Source organism: Numenius arquata, chromosome 4 (assembly GCF_964106895.1).
Source record: "Numenius arquata chromosome 4, bNumArq3.hap1.1, whole genome shotgun sequence".
Lineage (NCBI taxonomy): Eukaryota > Metazoa > Chordata > Aves > Charadriiformes > Scolopacidae > Numenius > Numenius arquata.
The window spans coordinates 50,536,379-50,559,664 of record NC_133579.1 but is presented as its reverse complement, the minus strand read 5'-3'; the positions used below and the strand labels follow the sequence as shown (position 1 = coordinate 50,559,664).

At 37.5% G+C, this 23,286-nt stretch overlaps 1 protein-coding gene across 4 annotated transcripts in view; it reads left to right on the top strand.

Annotated features, from left to right (window-relative positions):
- CDH18 (cadherin 18) overlaps nt 1–23,286 on the top strand; it is a 180,713-nt gene that overhangs the window by 137,938 nt on the left and 19,489 nt on the right. For 3 of the 4 annotated variants that reach the window (XM_074146449.1, XM_074146448.1, XM_074146450.1), the window contains 2 exons: nt 5,251–5,387; nt 21,339–21,460. In XM_074146449.1, coding sequence (XP_074002550.1) covers nt 5,251–5,387; nt 21,339–21,460 — 259 coding nt within the window. Of the gene's footprint in view, nt 1–5,250; nt 5,388–15,974; nt 16,060–21,336; nt 21,461–23,286 lie in introns of all 4 variants that reach the window. The other variant, XM_074146447.1, reaches the window with a different exon arrangement.

Below are 23,286 nucleotides of genomic sequence, written 5' to 3'. Positions count from 1 at the left end.
AAAAACTCAAACCTATTTAAAACCTCAAACTCAAGACTCTTCCTTAAAACACAATAAATGGATAGACATATACCGGAATATGACAGACTATACAGACTATACCATTTTTCTGTCATGTCACAAAATGATGTTAATATTATCTTAAGACTGAATAATTTAGACAGAGAGATTCTGAAAATTCTTATGTATTTTTAGAAACCTCCTAAAAGTTATGGAAATCATTAACGTTCCTAAACTCCTTTATCACCTTTTAAAACTTTATCAGTTTCTTAGCATTCTCTGTATTATAAGAGCCTGACTGCTTTACTACTGCACACTGATTTATATGTCTAGAGTGCCCTTCTGTCTAAGGCCCATCTTGCATATCCCTTTCTCTTTCTTTCCAAATTCACGCAAGTGCTTTTAGTTTCCAATAAAACCAGTGGGAATATCTGTTGCCACTGAACCACTGCTTCTCTGAAAGTCAGGAAGTGAGGAACAAAGGCACAGGAGCCAGTGACTTGGTCTGGTCAGAAGCAGGAATAAGGACAAGGATGGATGCTGGGAATGCCCTTCTGTTGAGTGACTCTACCAAATAAAACGGTGGCACGTGTTGCATTTCCCAGTGCTAGCAGGATTGAATTTTGGTATTTAATTTCCTTCAGATTCTCTTCAGATAGTGTGACTAATAGCTTTTCTATATTCATGATCCTTTTTAACGTAGTTTCTCTAAGATTGGTTTCTGTTGCTGGTTTGGATGTAAACAGTTCATGGAGAGCTGTTTACTGTGGCATGTCTTGTTTTTAAGTCTCTTTATTAAGATGTGCCATGCAACTCAGGTGTGCTGATTTAATGGTTAAAAGTATGCTAATTCACACAGCATTGTCAGGAGTAAATGTTTGTAAACAAGTATCTGCAATGAATATTATAAATTCATTTTTAAATGAACTCATTTTATGTAAGAAGAAACAGCCAACTGAATTAAGGTGCAAATTCACTTTTGAAGTAACTCTTTGAAATTCAAAACTTCCTTTATAGCTTTTTGCGGTCTATAAAAGGCATGGAAAAGCAGCTCAGTGGAGGTGGAGGGAAGGGTAGGAGGGGAAGGGTATAACCATCTTTGTTTCCACTATTATCAAGCTGAAAGTAAATTTTCTACTAGAAATAAATTCAGAAGTGAAGCATCGTTGGCTCTGGAGTATGCTATATTTATGGATGTAACTGGACTCTATTCTCAATGTGTAGATAAATCAGTGGCTAATATTCATAAAAGCCTAAAATGTTAAGCACTTCATAAATACAATGAAACTTGTTCTAAATGTCCTCTTACATGTGACAAAAATGAGTGGCTCTACCGTGGGAGTTTCTTGTACAAAACATTTTTAGAGCAGTTGGGAACAGTGCTTTAGACTGGCAGTCCGAGTTCTACTGTGTGAGACTATCTTCTGTAACTTCTTTTGCTGAGACATTCATGAAGGTTGAGAACCACAGCAGTGCAAATGGCTGCTTTGAATATGATACACAAAGCAATTTTAAGGAAGAATCTGGAGCTATGGAGGAGAACTAAACATTATAATAATGGGAAAGAATAATAAAGGGCCACTCATTTATTCACGATCAAGAAAAATTCTGTCAAGCTGTGAATGTTACAATATATCTATAAGTGTATGCAAAAGTCAGCACACAAAGGGGAAGTGCTACTGTGGATAAATTAGAAACATTTTTCATTATTCTAGTATCACTGGAAGTAAAAATGTTAGTACGATAAGTTACCTCAGGATCACTTTCTTTCCATTAATGACACAGAAAATACAATTTAAGTAATTCATCCAATAACGAGTTCGTTAAACTGAGAGTTTTGAGCTTCTATAGAATACATTTAAATAACTGATTTAGAAAAAGGTGTTCACATTTTAAAAAATTATACAATTTTACTATATATCTATGAAAATTAAATGTTAGTTAGTCACAATTCATAACAATCAAACTTCAGTTTTTCTACATGAGCTTCATATTTGGGACAGGTATTTGTTGATTTTGGTTCTGTAATTTATTCAGGGGGAAAGGTAGGGGTTTGTTATAAGTCACACACATACAAAAGCAACTGAGTATTCTTACTGATTTGTTTCATTGTCATTTAATCCTAATTTGAAATACTGTCTATTTTTAAGCTACTGTATACAAATAATATATAGCCCTATTTTTATGGTTCTGTGGTCAGCACAAAACTGACTCGCAGAGTAGTCACTGTGCCTGGTGTTGATAATAAGTAAACAATGTCCCCAGTAATAAGTGTTTGCAAGGACAAGAACCTTGTATTATAAATTGTTGTGGATTTGCAGTACAAATTCCATAAGAACAGGTCAGTGAAGCATATTTTATTTTTTTTTTAGCAAATATTTTTTGTCATTATCATGAGACCCCTAGAGTCAAGAAAAAAAGAGACTGTAGTAGAAGAGAAGGAATTGAATTTTATCATTGCATACCTAATTGTAAGCTCTAGCAGTAAAGGGTCCTGCTAGTCTCCAAGAAAACTGAGGGACAATTATACTGCCTATGCTTTCTCTGCTCGCATTCCAATTCATCATGTAAAAGATGTTTGTGCACATGTGCACTGTCCATCTTGCCCAACACAACCAAATGGTCATTATTACTGCTTTAATAGATAGTCAAGATGTTCCAACTATTTTTCATAGTTCATGTTTCCTACACTGCCAAGCATAAGGTATAAGGCATGGAGGGATTTACCCACCTGAACCATGTATCTTCTGTACAAAGTTCAAACCTCAACAATACTCTGTGGCAAGCATGGCAGCTTTATGGACCTTTAGAGGTTGATACCCCTCTTTTCCAAAGTCTTTGTAATTAGTAAAAGGTAAGACATGCTGTGCGCATAGGAGATAAAACTTCTCCACTTCTGCACAATCTTTCAAAACATTTCCATGACAAATAAACACTTGGAGAACCCGAAAATCTGTGCTTCATGGAACACTGACACCTGCAGAGACCCTGGAAAAAATCAATTGTTCCAAAATTGAAAAGGAAATCCTGATTCCCAAATAAAAAGGTGTGGGTAGCCTGGGCCAATGCTGCCACATAAAATAATGTCAACAGGGCAGTTGTGTTGTTCTTTTTTGTTTGTTTGTTTTGTAATGGGTGCTCAAAGGATTCCAATATTCCTTGAAAGGAAGATAAATTTTCTTGGACAGCTGTAACATTCAGTGTGTCATGACCAGTGACTGATGAACGTTGGTCAAGAGTTTGCTTTTAATTTATCTCCTGAGTTTACTGAGCACTGAGAAGCATACCAACTTTTGGAAGGTATAGTGTCTGCAATGCCCACTGTGATTCAGCAATTAGAAATACAGCAATTATTTTTTTTTGTTCTTTTTCTGGCAACAACACTTCTGATTTTTTTCATCCAGTTTGGGACACACTGATTAAATAATGTCCTCTGAAAAAGGATTTCCTGACTTAATTTATTAAAAATGGTTGCCCCATCCCCTACATAATCAAGATCTTGCCAATCTGCTTGCAGTATGGAGGCAGTTTGAGTCTGTTACCTGTTTAAAGCAACTTCAGCTGCCATCTTGCACATCCAAAGTGTCTTAATTGAGCACTTCTGAAGTATGTTATAATGAGGTATTCTCAGCTGTTGGTAGTTAATGAACTGCACATAGGTTCTGACTGTAGCTCAGATGGGAGACAGCAAGTTAATTCCTTATTCCAGAAAAGCAGAAAATGAGTGGGAACAGAGGTCAGCTGTCTCTCTAACAGCTCCCACAGTCATATGGGAGCTGTTTCACTCTTCACAATCTTGAAAGGAAAGACGGAGAGCGAGCAAGAAGGAAAGAAAGATTTTCTAGCCTGGTTTTGATTGCTTTGATTTCCAGTGCCTGACCTACAGTTCTTTAATTGTGGAAAATACTAGAAGCATGAAACAAAAATCTTGAGTACCACAAGCCAAAATAGTACATTGTAAGACAGGTGTAAAATACTTCTTTCAGGTGGGAGAGGTGGATTCAGGTTCTCCAGCAAGGAAGATTTAACCTAAGTCATCAAGTTCTAGCTGAGTGTTCCACTGAGTATCCTATCCTTTGATAAGTTAAGGTGACTCTCTCAAATTGCTGCCTTTTCCTCCAATACTTTATTTCCTTTGCTTTTTCACGTCATATCTTACTTTAATATATCATTCAATGAAATGTTTGTTTGCTTGTTTGTTTTTCCTTTCCACAAATAGTCTAAATAAGTACATGATGAGAGAAATAAAACTGAAGTTATTTTCAATTTTTTTTGAGCTTGGCAGCCTTCATGTGCACCGCTTTTTTCTTAGCTGGCAATTACACTCTTGGTGATGTAGAAATAAGAGCAATTGGCTGGGACAAATAAATCATTTTGACCTATATATAGCTTCCATACATTAAAAACTTCACAGAATGAAAGCAGGGCTGACAAATTATCAGAAAAATTAATTATGATGTATAAAAGACTTAGAAGCTTTTTCCTTACCTTTTTCATCAAGTCTGAAGTTAGTGAAGAAGGCTTGATAGGGGTCTGTAATTGCTTCATTTGTTAAAAGCTGTTGTAAATTATTCCAGCTTTGAGAAAAAATGTCCTGTCAATCTCCTTTGTGTTCCCTCCTTCTGCTTCCATTATGTACTTCAAGGTTTTACTTTCTCTGCTCGGCAAAGTACCCAGAAGCCAAGGGAGTTAAGCAGGGCTGCTTAGTTCTGCTTGTAGGCTAGTGTCAATTGCAGCTCTGGGAATCGGCCGTTTTCTGCTACTAGTCTCTGTAATGGTTCTGTTCAAAATGCCTTATGTCATCATGTCATCAAGTTCATGTCAGAGAGACATGCTTCAAAACAGGTACTGGGACTGAGCACGCTGGTTTGCAGTGACAAGCAAATAAGCAGAAGAATATCTTAATATCTTTCTGTTTTCTGCCTTTCTATTTTATGATTTTTTAAGTCAAAATATATGTGTATCTTACCTTTGACAGGACTGTATACTGCTGTGTAAAATATCACCTGTTAAAAATTTCTTTGTGACTCACAGTGGAAACCTACTTATGTATCAAAGGAGACATAACTTTATGAAAGAAATAAAATATGGTGCTACTTTGGGTGTCTCAATAACAGAAATTTTCTTAAGGTGTTTTTAAAAATTTCTATGATTTTAAAAGCTTGAAAGTAATATTCTTATATGGCTTTCTGTTATTTTGCATGATACATACTACAGTGAGCATATATTTATTGTTTTATTTCTTCATAGATATTTCATTGATCATAACACAGAAGAAGATAGGTATTTCACCATTGATGCTAGTACTGGGACCATTAAGACTGCCAAGATCTTTGACAGAGAGGAGACACCTTGGTACAACATCACAGTGGCTGCTTCTGAGATAGGTAAATAATGTATTTGGCACATAGTATTAAAAAAAATTAGAAAGGAAAATAATAATTTTCAGATTTTAAGAAACGCTATCGTGAGATGTTATGTTCTACTTAATATCATGGAGTTTTTAGCCAGTTTGGATAAAGGAGAATTTTCTTTGTGTGTGTAAATTCTCTTAATTCCACTGAAAAAATAAACAAAACCACACGTCTGTGGGATTCCACCTATCTAAACTTGCCATGTTTTTTCTGTAAGTGATAGAGGGCTGCCAGTTTACCCAGGAACAGTTCCAAGCATTCAGTGTCCTGAAATCAACAGCCTGTCCTGTTTGTGTTTCATATTTCTTATATCTTAGAAGATAACACTATATAGTAGTCTCAGAAATTCATCCTTCCTGCTTGTATCTGCTTATCCTATTTTAGTGAATTGCATGTTAAATATGCCAATATATATTTATGACAGGTGCCTATTAGTTGCTGGTTATCAGGGTACACCTGTGACCTTTTAATAGGCAAATTGCGAAGTTAGGATACCATAAATACTTGCCTGTGCATTTGAAAGGCCTCAAAGTCTGATGAATTTCCACTGCCTCAGTTAATCATAGAATCTTAGAATAGTTTGGGTTGGAAGGGACCTTTAAAGTTCAAGTCCAAACCCCCTGCAGTGAGCAGGGACATCCTTGGCTATATCAGGTTGCTCAGAGCCCCATCCAACCCAACCTTGTGTCCAGGAATGGTGCAGCTACCACCTCTCTGGGCAACCTGTTCCAGTGTTTCACCATTCTCATTGAAAAAAATTTCTTTCTTATATGTAGTATAAATCTTCCCTCTTTTAGTTTAAAACCACTACCCCTTGTCCTGTTACAACAGGCCATGCTAAAACATTCTTTCTTATAAGCCCTCTTTAAGTCCTGAAAGGCTGCAATAAGGTCTCCCCAGAGCCTTCTCTTCTCCAGGCTGAATAACCCCAACTCTCTCAGCCTGTTCTTACATGATAGGTGTTCCAGCCCTCTGGCCATCCTTTGGACCCACTCCAATTGGTACATGGCCTTCTTATCTTGTGGGCTCCAAAGCTGGACATAGTACTCCTGGTGGGGTCTCACCAGAACAGAAGGGTAGAATTACCTTCTTCGACCTGCTGGCCACACTTTTTTTGATGCAGCCCAGGATACTGGGACATTGGACATTAGGTCCATTACTTAGGACATTGAGTTGCTGGAGTGTGTCCGGAGGAGAGCCACCAAGCTGGTGAGGGGTCTAGAGAACAAGTCATATGAGGAGAGGCTGAGGGAACTGGACATGTTTAGTTTGGAGAAGAGGAGGCTGAGGGGAGACCTCATTGCCCTCTACAACTACCTGAAAGGAGGTTGTAGAGAGGTGGGTGTTGGCCTCTTCTCCTAAGGGAATAATGACAGGGCCAGAGGAAACGGTGTGAAGTTGCAGCAGGGGAGGTTTAGATTAGATATTAGGAAGAATTACTTTACTGAGAGAGTGGTCAGGCACTGGAACAGCCTGCCCAGGGAGGTGGTGGAATCGCCATCCCTGAAGGTATTTAAGAAACGTGTAGACATGGCACTTCAGGGCATGCTCTAGTGCCTGAGATTGTTGGTTTGTGTCTGTTTGTGGGTGGGTGTGGTGTGTGGTTGTGGGTGTTTGGTTTGGTTTGGTTTTGGTGTTGTGGTTTTTTTTGGTTTTTTTTTGTTGGTTGGACTCGATGATCTCAAAGGTCCCTTCCAACCAAGAAGATTCTGTGATACGGTTGGCTTTTTTGTTCGCTTGTGTCCAGCTTTTCATCCACTAGTACCCCCAAGTCCCTCTCCTCAGGGCCGCTCTCAATCCCCTCATCCCCCAGCCTGTATTGATACTGGAGCTTGCCCCAACACAGGTGCAGGACCCTGCTCATGGCCTTGTTGAACCTCATGAGATTCACATGGGCTCACTTCTTGAGCTTGTCCGGGTCCCTCTGGATGGCATCCTGTCCCTCAGGTGTGTCAGCTGCACCACTCAGTTCTGTGTCATCTGCAAACTTGCTGAGGGTGCACTCTATCCCACTGTCTATGTCATTGTTGAAGATATTAAACAATACTAGTCCCAGTATGGACCCCGAGGGACATCGCTTGTCACCACCACTCTTCATTTGGACATTGAGCTGTTGACCACTACCGTCTGGATGTGACTATCAAACCAATTCCTCATCCACTGAACAGTCAACTCATCAAATCCATATCGCGCCAATTGAGAGACAAGGATGTTGTAGGGGACAATATCAAAGGCTTTACAGAAGTCTGGATGGACAACACTTATAGCTCTTCCCTTGTCCGCTGATGCAGTCACTTGAAAGAAGTCCCTTGCAACAATAAGCCTTGCAACAGTCAAGAAATGTCTGACTGAGTAATCTCAGATAAATATTTTTACTTCAGGAAAGGAGAATTTAAAAAACATTTCAGTTAACCTTTTTATTACAGGGTCTTTATTTTGGCACAGTCAAAGTTTTAATGTTAAAAAACTCAAACCAAATGAAAAAAAGAAATCCCAACCTGGATCAATAGATCCAGTCCTGCTAAGTACTCTTCATGATACTGTCTTTCAGTGGCAGTGATTTTGATCAAAACTATGAACTGCTTTTGTGTATATTCCTTTCCTTTTTCTTTTTTTCCTTTTTTTTTTTTTTTTGGATGTATTCTGTCATTGCCAGATGGCACAATACAGGGTTTACCTTTAACAGGTGCCACTGACATTATTGAGCCCCCTTTGCTTTCATCTGTTTCGTCTCTGGGTTAATATGGAATCTGTTCTGCTGCTACATCACTAACACATGCTACAGAATTAATAGAACATACATATTTTATAAGGATAACAAATTGTTTCTTATTACTGTACCTGCTTTCACAAATAAATTGACATTTTGATCTAAGTAAATTTCTATTTTAAATAGTGAAATCTAGAGTTTTGTGGTTAGTCCTTTAAAAAGATAACCTGTGTTACCTTTAACACTTCAGTGTGCTTGACAGTATCTTCACATGTGTTATTTCAGTGCATCATGAAAAAAAAATATAATTTAAAACTAATCATAAGCAGGTGCATAGTAAGTGTTAATTTGTATTAAGATTTAAAAGCTACGTTGGGACATAGTGAAAAAAGGAGTAGTAACTATTCTTTTTGGGAAGCCATCCAAACATAATTATTTTGCAGAAATAAATCTCAATAGCATTAAACTTAAATGTAACTTTCTACACATTATTTATTTCACATAGTCAAATGAGTGGGAGTGCACATACCATGATGAGAGAATGGTGTGAAGAATGGAGGTTTATGTTTATAACTAAAAGAGAATAGAATGAATTATGAGGTTGAAATGTCATTTTTTTAAAGACAGTCCGCTTAGAATTCTCCATTGCATGTGTAACTTGTTACAGGAAAACAATTATTTATTTTTTTCTCCCTTGCGTTACCTTTCTTACTATTAAAGTTGGGGTTGGAAAGATAAGTAAATCTATACTGTCAGTTTGAAAAACAATTTGGTTATGAAAAAGGAAGAGAGAGCAGTGAAGACGAGATGGGTGTCAGGCAGACCTACAGGCAGCTTAAATGACACAGCCTTTCCTTGTGGCCACTTCTTTGGCCCTTTTCTTACCTACAGTAACTTGAGATTTACAACACTGCTGTACTCTTCCAAATCCATTGTGAAATCAGTGATTGGATCTACAATGGAAGAAGGAGCATATGTTGTGTATACAGCATGAAGGCCAAAACTCTCATGTTAAGTGCTATCTACCCCATATCACAGGCTTTTATGTCATTCACTTTCAAGCTCGTGCACAAGGAATTGCAGAAGTAGAGTGGAAAAATAGGTGGAAGGCTATGACCAAAATGTTATTCATCTGTGTGAGTGGCAGTGTTCAAGTTCGTCTGACACGGTAGAAGGCATTTGTAGCTTCTGACAACATTTGCTTAGCCAGGATCATAGCAGAAACTGCAAGGCCCAGAAAGATTGTACTGCTTCAACAGTAAGAGATGTTCTGCCAAAATAATGTTATGGTTATAGTTAGTTTCTTGAAGTGTTTTCCTCTCTTGACTTTATGCTATATTTCATTGACTTCATTCAGAATTCAGTTTCTACTGATCATCATTTGTGCAGCTATTTGTAGTTGTGCTTATTTTATACAAAAGAAATTTAGAATCAACAGAATATTACTACCCTCAGATACATGATATCCTCATGCTTCAACATTATTGTTTGTGAACCTTTCATAAGACATTTACTTTCACTTTTAGCCTCCGTATGTGACACACACTCTGCACTGATCAAATGTCCCCTCTGAAATCAGTGGAAGTTCTACTACTTTCCACTGTGGGAGTAATATTGATGTAACGATCAATGTTCTTTTTTGTTTACACAGATACTTCCTAAAGTACACCAGAGTTCATTGCCATGAGAACTGATGGGGCAATCCTTTTATTCTTTAATGTGCATTGTTCTTTAACGGCAGTATACAGTGAGGAAGAGTGGGATTTTGGTGTCCAGGGCATACCACTGATGCTGCTGCTTTGTTTGTTTCAGTACTAGTACTTCCTGAAAAGTCCTTGTGGTATTAGGTAATAAGAAAGATGATAAAATAATACTTTATTTCATACTGAAGCATCTACAGACTATGTTTGAGGCAGGGGGAAGTACTACAAATTGATGGTAATAGGATTTTAAAGTACAGTTTCACATAGAATTATTGACATTTCATCAGCATGTTTTAAGTCTGAAAAAAATTATAAAAGAGTATTTGAAAGAGGAATGAGATACATTTTGCTTAGCTCCGTTAAAGGCTTTTACCAAGTTTTTGATAAGAGTAATGGAAATAGGAAAATACAGAGCAAGTTTTATAACTTTATAGTTAAAACTTAAAGTTCTATAACAGATGAAAGACTGTGTTAGAGGAAAGAAATACAGTCATAGTGAATGGTTGTTCCTTTGGGAGTGGAAATTCTTTGTAATGATAGCACACAATGATAGGGAAGTGATTCAGATTCACAAATAACCTACCTAGCTGCTAAGAATTTAGGAAGATTGAGAGAAACTCATGTAAGAACAAGACACATTGAAGTATAGGCTAGATAAGAGAATTGTGAAGTGTATTGAAAGTTGTCTTAAATTGCAGGCTTGACGGGTTGAGATCAGCAACCCAAAGCGCAGCTGGAGGCCAGTAACTAGTGGAGTACCCTTGGGGGCTGATACCAGCTGCCATGCTGTTAAATTTCTTCTTGGTTGATAGAACAGAGTGCGCTCTCAGCCAGTTTGCAAATGGCACAAAACTGGAGTAATGCCTGATACACCAAAGGGTCTTGCTGCCATCCAGCTGGATCTTGACAGGCTGGAGAAATGGATGAAAAGGAACCTTGTGAAGTTTAATAATAGGAAATGTAGAATCCAGCACCTGTAGAGGAATAATCCCATGCACACATGTGGAGATTCTGGTGGATGCAAGCTGAACATGAGCCAGCAATGTGCCCTTGTTGCAAAGAAGGCCAACTATATCCTGCACTGAATGAGGAGCAGTGTTGTGAGCAGCTGGAGGGAGGGGCTTCATCCCCTCTACACAGGCCACACAGGAATGCTGGGTCCAGATATGGGCTCCCCAGTACAAGGGAAACATGGAGCAACTGGACTAAATCCAGTGAAGGGGCATGAAATCATTAAGAATTGGAGTATCTGTCATAAGAGGAGAGGCTGAAAGAGCTGGGACTGTTCAGCCTGGACATGGGAAGCCTCAGGAAGCAGCTTATTAGTGTATTTAAACACCTGATACGGGGAGTAAAGAAAATGAGTAAAGATAAGCAAAGATGAGAAAAGTCTCATCTGAGTGGTATCTAGTGAAATGACAGGAGGCGATGGGCACAAAATAAAAAACAGAAAATTCCATTTAAACATAATAAGAAAAATGTTTTTACTGTGGGATTGGTCAAAAATCGGGGCAGGTCACTTAGAGAGGTTGTGGAATCTCCATTCTTGGAGATACTCAAAACCCAACTGGACATGGCCCAGAGCAATGTACAATAGTTGACCTAGATTTGAGAAGAGCAGTTGGACTTGCTGATCTATGAGGTGCCGAACTAGGTGGGAGTGTAGATCTGCTTGAGGGTCGGCAGGCTCTACAGAGGGACCTGGACAGGTTGGATCAATGGGCCAAGGCCAATGAGATGAGGTTTAAGAAGGCCAAGTGCTGGGTCCTGCATTTCGGTCACAACAACCCCAGGCAACACTACAGGCTTGGGGAAGAGTGGCTGGAGAGCTGCCTAGCAGAAAATATACCTGGGGATATTGGTGGACAGCTGGCTTAACATGAGCCAGCAGTGTGCCCAGGTGGCCAAGAAGGCCAACAGTATCCTGGCCTGTATTAGGAATAGCGTGGCCAGCAGGACCAGGGAAGTGATCGTGCCTCTGGTGAGGCCTTACCTCGAGTACTGTGTTCAGTTCTGGGCCCCTCACTACAGGAAGGACATTGAGCTGCTGGAGCGTGTCCAGAGGAGAGCCACCAAGCTGGTGAGGGGTCTAGAGAACAAGTCATATGAGGAGAGGCTGAGGGAACTGGGCATGTTTAGTTTGGAGAAGAGGAGGCTGAGGGGAGACCTCATTGCCCTCTACAACTACCTGAAAGGAGGTTGTAGAGAGGTGGGTGTTGGCCTCTTCTCCTAAGGGAATAATGACAGGGCCAGAGGAAATGGTGTGAAGTTGCAGCAGGGGAGGTTTAGATTAGATATTAGGAAGAATTACTTTACTGAGAGAGTGGTCAGGCACTGGAACAGCCTGCCCAGGGAGGTGGTGGAATCGCCATCCCTGAAGGTATTTAAGAAACGTGTAGACATGGCACTTCAGGGCATGCTCTAGTGCCCGAGATTGTTGGTTTGTGTCTGTTTGTGGGTGGGTGTGGTGTGTGGTTGTGGGTGTTTGTTTTGGTTTGGTTTTGGTGTTTGGTGTTCTGGGATTTTTTTTGTTGTTGTTGTCGGTTTTTTGTTTGGTTTTGGTGGGGTTTTTTTTTGTTTTGTTTTGTTTTGTTTGTTTTTTTGTTTGTTGGACTTGATGATCTCAAAGGTCCCATCCAACCAAAAATATTCTGTGATTCCTACCTCAAGCATTCTGTGATTTTGTGATATTGGGAATTGTGTGTTGAATGTGGAGAAGAAAAAGGAGAACCATTTCTCACAAATAGTGTTTTATTCTAAAAGAAAATAGGTGGTTGTAAAAATAATTGTGGGTGATTTAATTAAGGTTTCTGTCTAGTGTATAGTAGTTCTGATAACAAAAGCAAAGGCAACAGTAATAGCAAAACCCCAAATCACAGTCCCTGCAAGAAAAAGGTGGCACCAAAATATAAATGGATGGACTTCTGCCAGTTCCAAAGCCAATTTCAGTTACAAAAATAAACAGGTACTTCTAAGTTTTCAAAGCAGTGCTGCAAATAGGACAAATAATAGTATCCTTGAAGTCTTTGTGCTCAATAGGAAGGAGTAAAAGCTGTGGGGAGAAATAAACAATGATGATTGAATGAATCAGAGAATGTCTTGATTTGGAATCAAAGTGAGGATTATAGCTTTCACTAGAAATTTCTACTTGGAAGTATAGCAAGGAAGACTATGTCAGGAAACTCCTTTTAGACATTAATTGTAATAACTTAACTGAGTGTGTTCAAAATCTGCTCAATAGACACAGAGCAAACCAGCTTCTAGATAGGGCTTTCACATGATGTTAACATCAAGAGATTACTGGGATTCATACAGTACTGGACATTTAGATGGATAATAAGAATATCTCCTGTTGTAATAAGAAAAATGATTTTTTGAAAGCAAGATAAGTGTTATATTTCAGGGAAGATCCAAAAGTGTATATTTCAGAGATATAGAAGATACTTTCTATTGGGATTTTTTCACGTATTTCTCTTATGCAGCTGATAAGTATATCAGTGTGTAAAATAGATTTCTGGGTTTACTAGATTACCAAACTTTTTGGGGTGAAGGTGCAGTGTTCCTGAATGTCTCCAAAATGCTCTGCAATGGCTGAGAATGGAAAAGCAGATTTCCCACTATTTACCTAGAGTACCAACTTGAATGCAGTAAATGCACAAACTGATCTTTGAAGGGTCCATAAAGAGTTCCTAATATGTAAACGTGTGGAGAGGCTGTGGAGAACAGAACTGAAGTAATAGGGTACCTGCCAGATTCTGTCAGCTCCCCCAGACTTAAAGAAATGCTAGCAAGTGACAGTAAAAAATGACCACGTGAAAGGATACTGCATGTACAGAGCTTTGATAGCACAGTGCGTTAGAAATCAAAACTCTTAAGAGACATCATTATGCAATTGATTTTACAGACAAAACAAAGATCTCCAAGGCTATCAGACACAATCAGATGTCATATCCTATGTCTTCTGTATTTTCTTCTCCATGCATATTCCTCATAGTAGCTGCAGGGAGTAAGATACCGAAGTGTTGAGTTAATATCTCATTGACAAAATGACAATACCCTGTTACGTGGTATTGAAAGGATCCCAGGAAAATGCAGTCGTTACAAAACCTGCACAAAGAAATAACTTTCAGAGATATTTTCATAGAGGGCGAATAAACCCTGTTCAGAATGAAAATATGTGAAAAGACAGGACAGCTTACACGAATAAGAGATTGGAACAGTTAGCTTGCAAGAATTAGGGCAAAAACATGAAAGTGCATGTTCTAATTACAACATAAACTGTTTTTTCATCAATGAGTTTTGGTAGAAGCAGAAAAAATATCAGGAAGATATAGTTATCCAGTCAGAGGAAAACAGGATGCACAGAGAGAAATAATAATTTGCATATAAGACATATAAGATCCCTTGAGATTCTGAATAAATATTGAATGCTGTATAATTACATTAAATAAACATATAAAGTATATATTAAGAGTGAGGTGCAGCTATATCTTTTCTTTAGATGTACAGGGGTATTGCCATCTCATATTGCCATCAGTGAACAGCAAGTTATGAAGAGAATTTTCCAGTTCTTTTTCATGTTTTATGGTTGCATTGAAGCATAAAAGACATTCTTAAGATTTTGGTAAGAGATTAAAATATATATTACTTATCATAGCACTACATGAGACTGTCATATGGAGAATGAAAATTGAAGACAGTGGAGATGTAAAGTAAACAGAACAAACCTGTTAATGCTATTAAGAGGCACACTGCTTTATTATACAGAAAGTAAAATCAAAAGTACACGATTCATTTCTGTTTATTTTGAAACACATGAAAACAATATATGCATGGCCTGAAGGAAATAAGTCTATGGAGCAAAATCTTCCTGACATACAGAATTGAAGGAATTAGAAAAGAACAAGAATGGATGACATTTTATTTTCTCAGTTTAAACTTTTTCCCATAATAAAGAATAACTTTAATGACTTGTGTCAAATAATTATTTTTTAGAAAAAGGAACCCTTTTCAACCCTTTTTCAAGATCTAAAGGAAAGTAATCTAAATCAGAAAAAAGTGCTGTTATAGTGTTATAATCTCCTAACCCACTATATCTGGTGGACAGCAAGATGATTATTTAATACCAGTGAGAGTTTGTTGCTGGCTTTGTGTCTTAGTTTTTCCTTGAAGTGAATTTTTTGTTACACTAAATAAAAAATTTCCTCATAGTGATTTTCAGTGTAGAATTTTTTCTTCAAAATCCACATTTTTTTTAACAATACAGATTACACATAAATAATGAAATTCAATCTTTTTTTTTTTTAGCATCAGTCCAGGGAAATTTTGTCGTATGTATTGTTTTACTACGGTTATGGTACCGATATATTACCGAACCAGAAATGAAAGTGTTACCTTAAACCCTTCCCCCGCCAAGAAAAAAAATCACGTTCATTCTTCATCTTTGATCTCACTTGTATTCTGCCTGCTAGCTCAGTTTCAGAGTTTTGGCATTGGTAACAATTGCTTTGTTTTTCCAAGAAACAGAATCTGCCGTTAAATTATTTCCCTAAATGTGGACCAGATTAAAGTAGATTTTAAAAACTACAAGGCCTGAGTTTTAAGACTGCTTCACTCATGGACTAGTGACAAACTGGATACCTGATATATTTTTAATGGTAAGAGCTAGTCACAATACTGCTAGTCCAAACTTTTGTCCAAACTAGTCCAAACCTGTCCAAACTTTCCAATGATACACAGTTTATTTTCAGCCTCGGTAAGTCGGCTACTAACAGACCATAAAATTCATTAAACTGATTTGTAGGAGAATCTTTTAAATGTATTTATCAATGCAATAAGGAAAGCCTACACAAAACTGTTAAAAAAAAAAAAAAAACAGTTGTCAAAAAGCGGTTAGTTCTCTGTCCTACTCAAGAAGTGATGCTTCTAGTTCCAGGTTCGACGCCAATATCCCCATTCATCTTGGTTTAGTCATTGGCTTCTAGGCGTGGTGGATTTTCTTCTCCTCTGTTTCTTTGGGGAAAGATACGATGAAGATATTCCTACGTTGTCATCTGACGATGGTGTAGGGTATGGCTTTTCCTGGCTACTAAGGTGGATCCTCAAAGAAGAGACAGTCTTTGGGATCAAATGACACTTCCTCTTCAGGGCTTTGTGGATTAGTACCAGAATTTCAAAATGGACATTCCTGGCCGCAGAACCAGTATATTTGCGGTGGCTTGATCTTCTCAGGAGCTGAGCACCAGCATAGTCTATGAGCTGCCGAATGTTGCTTACATTAAGGCAGAGGGTGTTGCCAGCTTTAGAGAGCTAAATGTTTTGTCTGCTGCAGTGCTATTATTACTGCTATTGCTCCTTTTGCTACTACTGCTACCACTACTAGCATGATCCAGGAGAAGTGATCAGTGCCTTCAGGTTTGTGTTCATCAGTGAAAGTCAAATTTTGCTACCAGAAAAAAACCCCACGTTTTCTAGCCAACTTCAGGTAACAATATGTAAAAGTACCCACTACCTTAAAAAGGCAGAAGAGGAAATTACTAGATTCTGGAGAATTTTCTCCTTGCTAGAAAATTTGGTTTATCACGTATACACCATTCTGAATTAAACCCAGTATTTATCACTCTCATTTACATACCGGACATTCTTTCACCATTTTAGTTCTGTTTCTGTAGTATATTTTATACTTCCTAGATCTGTTTAGTCTTCTAATGTGTCAAAACTAATAATTATTAGAGAAGTGTGATGAGTACTTTCTACTTCTCTTTAAAAATGTACCAGAATAGATAGTTAGTTGAACATCCTAAGTATTGGCTAGCCTTACAAGGTCTTGAAAAGGTGTCAAAATGAGGAAAAAAAAAAAAAAAGTTGTTATTTTACTGATTAAGGTCAGTATTTAATATTGATGACGCAAAAGCGTAGAAATTCAATCTAATCCTAAGCTAGGTGAAGATTTTTGTTCTAGGTCATGAAAATGTGAAATAATTGATTTTTTTTGTAAAATCCTTTACCCTTTTAAAGAAGTTCAGGCTTTCTCTGGGTTAAATTATTCACTCAGCTTTCATAATAATAACTGATTATACCAGTCTAACCTAAAATAAAAACAAACAAAAAACTAACAAGCAAATAACAAAAAAGAATACTACAAAAGACTGTTGATGTCAGGACTGTTACTCTGAATGTCATTCAGGTAGAATTTATTTTTATAAAGCCCATGGAAATTTTGTTTATATGAACAGGAAGTCTCAGACAGCAGTAGCTGTGTTAAAAAGAAGCTTTCTTCTTAAATAGGGGTTTTAAAGTTTGCCCACAGAAATTAATGGAAAAAAAGATTCAAGGCTCCAGACTGGCTGTTGATGGGGACTTCTGACAGTTTGAAGAGGACCTGCTGGTGGAGGGGCTGATAGTGAATGAAATTGATTCACCGTACAGATAATTAGCATTCTGGGAAAAGTCTCAACCATAAGAAAACAAGTCCCTAATGTAGGTGAATCAGAGCAATGTTTCTGCTTCAGTTATCCCTTGAAACAGTGAGCATTCACTTTGAAAAATCTACTCTTAGGCAGAATGCTAATAGGACACAGAATAGATCTGGCTGTTTTATAATGTACAGGCCTGAAGTATGCGTCAGCACTGATTATCTTAAAACTGGAAATCTGCCAAATTGCTGCAAGAAGTTTGCATAATTAACAGAAATCTACTAATAAAAGGACAAGTTATTAGAGTGATTTGGAAATTACAGGTGAGTTGTACACCTGGAAAAGATCAGAGATTATCTATACTTATTAATAAAACATCAAAACCAAATCTAAAAAGAAAAATTTGTAACGTCCCTCTTAAGTCGTTCTCATTCTCTTCCCCTAATTATAAACTGTGCTATCACCTTACATGCACGTCTATGTAATACAAACAATCTGACAAACTTCAAGACTGTTTTGGTAAGTTGTGTTAATACTTCCCTTATTAGCATTTTTTAGTGAGTAGGCTGTCAGTATGGAAATTTGCCTGCAAATGTCAATGATCCCATGAGGTAACTGCTTCCAGAAAGATACTAATAATACCTTGTGCATTAAGAACTCTTTTGAACCGGTAAGCTATTTATGAATTCTTTGTACTGCAAAGTATCTGCAGAACAAATAAAGGTAAACTCTCTGGATCTCCATGAAATCTCTGTGAAAATAATGCAAATTTTACAGACTAGAGTAAGACCACACTGGGTAGTCGTGACAGGCATACAAAAGGATGCATTCAAGATCATAGAATCATAGAATCATCCAGGTTGGAAGAGACCCTTGGGATCGAGTCCAACCATCTGCCCTACACTACAAAGTTCTCCCCTATACCATATCCCCCAACACCACATCTAAACGTCTCTTAAACACTTCCAGGGATGGTGACTCAACCACCTCCCTGGGCAGCCTGTTCCAATGCCCGACCACTCTTTCTGTGAAAAATTCTTTCCTAATGTTCAGTCTAAACGTACCCTGCTGGAGCCTGAAGCCATTCCCTCTTGTTTTGTCATTAATTACCTGTGCGAAGAGACCAGCACCAACCTCTCTACAGTGTCCTTTCAAGTAGTTGTAGAGAGTGATGAGGTCTCCCCTCAGCCTCCTCTTCCTCATACTAAACAGTCCCAGCAATTTTAAAATTAGATTTTTCTCATTCCTAGCACCAGGAGGGAAGTATATACCAAATTGTAAAGTGTAATGAACCACTCATCAGAGACAGTCTGTGCCGAGAAGCCAGAGAAGAAGCCGTACCAGAAATGCACTAACGTGAAGGCAAAGATGGGGCAAAGAGGTCTGATAGACTGTACTGAAACAAAAATATTTATTATTTTTTGCCACACATTGGACTAAAATGTTTGATTTTCCTTTCCCAGTAACTATTCCAAACATGCCAGACCTAGAGACAGACCTTCTCTATCTCTGGTACCCATTGCCCTGTGCTCTTCCAGGCTCTTCTTTTTTCTTCCTTCCTCTTAGATGTATTATGCCTCCTTATAGCTTTGAAGATGGCCCTGCTTTGAGCTAGGGACTGGACCAGTGACCTCCAGAAATCTCTTTCAACTAAGATTTTTTGGCGATACTATGATTGTCTGATAATCACAACTTTTTTTGCCTTCTGGCAAAAGCTTCTTTGGGATTTCTCTTAAGATTACAATCTTCAGTTCCTTCACTATAATTTATGAATCCATTCCTAAATGGATTTTTTCATCCTTAACACTTTACTGTGATCTCTGCCGTCCATCTCCTTTCTGTGCTTTTCTGTGGTCTCTCTTTGTCTGCTTTGTGTCCGTCCTTTAATTTACACCCTATTCTAGTTCATATACCTCACAAACTGTTTGTACTCCCGTACAAAGCCTCAAGAACACAGCTCCTTTGAATTGTAGATCATCTCTAGATCATCTATTGCTAGATACCATGTTCTGTAATTGTAATTACAGGTTTTTTGTAATTGGATTGTCTGATGACATTCACAGAGAAAGTTACCTATTAAGATATATTTCAGTGAGCAATAAGAAATATTCAGTCTCTGCTGCTTGTGCTGTTCTGCACAATTTCATGACTGACCTATCTACCTCTAGGGAAGGTCCACACGTCTTCTTGTGTTAATAGTCATACTTCTCCTGGAGGTATGGGATACCCTTCTCTCCAAGGGTCTGCTGGAGAGATTGTTTCCTTCAATAATAAGAGTAAAGGCAGATGAATGGTTCTTTTCTCCCAACTGCTTAGTGAACAGCCAAGTGTCATTCTTCTTCACCTTCACCTCATATGTTCCTAGGATTTTAACGTTCCTCAAATTTTTCACTAAAAGTGTTTTCTAGGCAGCAATGGAAAGCCTCAGTCTTCCACAAACACAATTGAGAGAGCCTACTTTAGTCTCTTAGTTCATCTGCTATAACGATATTCGTAGTTTTGGGGTAAAACTGAAAATACCAAGAGTCGGGGAAAATTTCAGCAAGAAAATGGAATTTGCAAGTCTATAAATGTGTTCTTATAACTTCTAATGCTAATGTTAATTGGGAATAGAGGTTTCTATATTATCTAAGTCTTCCTTTTCTGTTGACTGATTTGATCTCCTTTCTATTCCCATTTTATGGGGATAGTTGACAAAGTTCCAAAAGTGAATTAAAATCATCAGGTGAACATAGGCGTATTAGTTAAAAAGAGAATGTGAAGAATCTGAAGAGAACTTCTAAATCCCAGGCTCTTTGACTAGTATCCCAAGTGAAAAGAAAAAAGGATAAATCTCTCACTTTGTCAAAAGAAACTTCAACATTCTCAAGTATTCTTTCATTGGGAGGCTACATTACTGGTAGCTTTGAATACAAATATGTATTTAATCAATGTTTTTCAGGATTCTGAGCAGAGGCCATTAAAGCTGTGACAAATCTAAGGCATTTCACAAATGACCCTTTTTGACAGAAACATGAAGTGGATTAATTAAGATCAAAATAACCAAGATGAATGAGGTTTAGGGTGTTAATGTTTCTCTCTTTTTTTTTTTTTTTCTTCTCATGAGCACACACAGGGACATGCACTTTTAAAATGTCAGTCTGTAAGACCCTATTCTTCTGTCTTGTTGCATTTGAAATATTGACTTTGCTGTCTTCTACTGATAGTTTCATTTAATTAGTGAAAGTAAGATGAAGTTTGTCATCTAACCCATTGATACTTATAGAGACTTCAGAAGATATATTTTAGCTAATTATAAAAAGTTTTAATATATAATTCTTTCAACAAAACAAAATTTTCTTAGTATTTAGCAGTAAGAGCAAGAGAATCATGGTTTAATATTTGCTCCCACTGCATTTTATCATAGAAAGCATATTCTTACTGAAAACATTCTATTTATTGAACTTTTTGAGGGTAAACTCTTTTTGAGGGTGAACTCTCACACAAGTACAGATCATAGCCTAAGACACTGCTATTTACACATTGTTTTCTTACTGTTTTGTCACTGCTAAAGCAAGATTCATTAACTGCTTCATGTAATAGCATTATAACTTGTGAGGAATCTGAACTTAAGCTTCAGAAAGGTTTATATGTGCCTCTGCATTCATATTTTATTACTTTGGTATTTTGTTTCCTAAACTCTTCAAGGGACTGAGAAAAAGGTTTTAATATTTTTCATATTAGATTTTATTCAATACTGTGATGACAGTTTCACATTCATTACAAAGCAATTGATCATTTCTTAGCATACAGTGTGACAGTATGCGCTAACTCCAACAGCTTTCTTCCAGTTCAGTTCCGCAATAACTTGCATTTTTATTGATATGATACAACAGTGACTCAAGAGTCATACCATACTTTCCACTATTTTTTTTAAATTAATTTTCAAAACAGTTAATGAAACACAGCAAACATCTTTTAGTATCTTACTACCTAAATTACTGTAGCTGTATCGAGTTCTCATCCAGTTATTGTGTGAAGAAATCATGCTTAAATTGAGGATGTCACAGAATATTGGATATTTAAAAGGTTTAACACTCTCTTGTGTATTTTGCAGACAATCCTGGGCTAGTGAGCCACGTTCCAGTTGGTGTTAAAATCCTGGACGTCAATGACAACCCTCCAGAACTTGCCAGAGATTATGATGTAGTCGTCTGTGAGAATGCAAAGCCTGGTCAGGTAACTCTCACAGTTACCTTTCTCCCATTGAAAAAGAATTACTTTATTTGTTAATGCCACATATATAAGAAGTTTGATGCAGATAACACGTCATAATTCTTTCTGATATCATTTTCATATTTCACATTTGATTCAACTTTTTAACTATATTAAACTGAAGGGAAAAGATTCGGGAATTTGTTCATTGTATCTTCCTTGCTGCAAAAAAATACCTGACCTATCTTCAGTAAAGACAGGCAAAACTTTAATCTTGTCAGATAAGCGAGGAAATTTGACTAGTCAATATTCTGAACAAAATGGGTGAAGCAGATTTAACATCTCTCATCTAAGTGCCACATTGTAGCAAGGTTTAAATACAGCTCGGAGCAATGACTGGTTAACTTGGCTGCCATCCTCACTTTTTGCATGTTGACTGGCCTTGTCTGTGCAGGGTTGTTATGGAAAAGACGTTGAACAGGTTTTTCACAACTATAAGCATGGGGAGGGGTAGAACTGAGACTGAATATCAGAATCACATTCCAGCTGCTGCTCCTGTGATCGACACATTTCATTGCAATCTATGGTTTGACAATTTTACCAAGTGCCTTTGCTTTTTTGCATACATTGAACTGTGACCCAGCGCTCTATGGTGGTTTTACGTTATTACAGAGGTTGTAAGTTGCAACTGTGAAGTTATATCTTTCCTTAGGAACATATTACTAGTAATAACAGTTTTCAAATCTTTAAAAGCAGTCCACATAAATGTGTAGTGGCATATTCCTATTTTTAATGTTGAGACTATAAAAATGCTATACTTTGTCAGACTATAAGCTGACCAAAGTTATTTTGACTCTAACAGGAGCCGAAAGGTGACACATGAAGAGCAATATAAGAACATGGCAAGCTTATATGATACTCACCCTTAGTACTTCCCTGGTCTCAGATCATTTGCAAATAATTTCCTGATTCAAGTGTGGTTTCTGTGTTTTTAATAATCCTCTCATTAATAATCTCATTTAATAATCTATCTCATAAGAATCTGACTAGCTTTTCCTACAGAAAACATAAACTTTTGATATCTATTACCTCATGGAGCTAGGAATTTTGCAGTTTAATTGCATGTTTCAGGCAGACCTACCACCTTCTTTTTTTTTCTTTGTGTTTTTTGGGCTTTGTTTGTTTTGTTTTGTTTTGTTCTAATCTCCCCATGCTGTCTTCAGTCGATATTTACTAGTTCTTGTGTTGGGGGAGAGAGAGCAAGAGAGCACTTGATCCCTATTTATTATCTTCGTGCCATTCATAAATCTCTAGCACATTGCCCCTCCGCCATTTCTTGTCCAGACTGAAAAATCCTACTTAACTTGGACAGGCCATAATAAAATCCTTCTAGACTTTTGATCATTCATCTTGTCCTCCTCTAAACTTTCTCCGGTTCCTCTCCATTCACCTTGAGATGAGGAATCAAGATTCAAAATGCAACTATGTAGTGTTTTATAATTCTTACCATAGTTTATGCTTCATAGTATATGATGATCTCTCCTTTGTTCTCTATTCCTTTCCTAGCAATTTCTAACAGTCGCTTTGCTTTATAACTAGTAAATACTGAATGCAAAAAACTGCCTGCCATAACACCAATATCATTAAAAGTAATGGTGAGCTCAGAGATCATCATCATTTATGTTAAGTTAAGGCTTTATGTCTCTGTGTAATGAATTTCACCTGTCTTGATATTACTTGGATATTGGAAGGTCTTTCGTGTCAGCCCTTCCTTTTCTCTTCCTTGAACAACTCAGTAATCATAAGTAGATTTGGTGGGGTGATTATTCATACTCTTTATAAGATGTTTA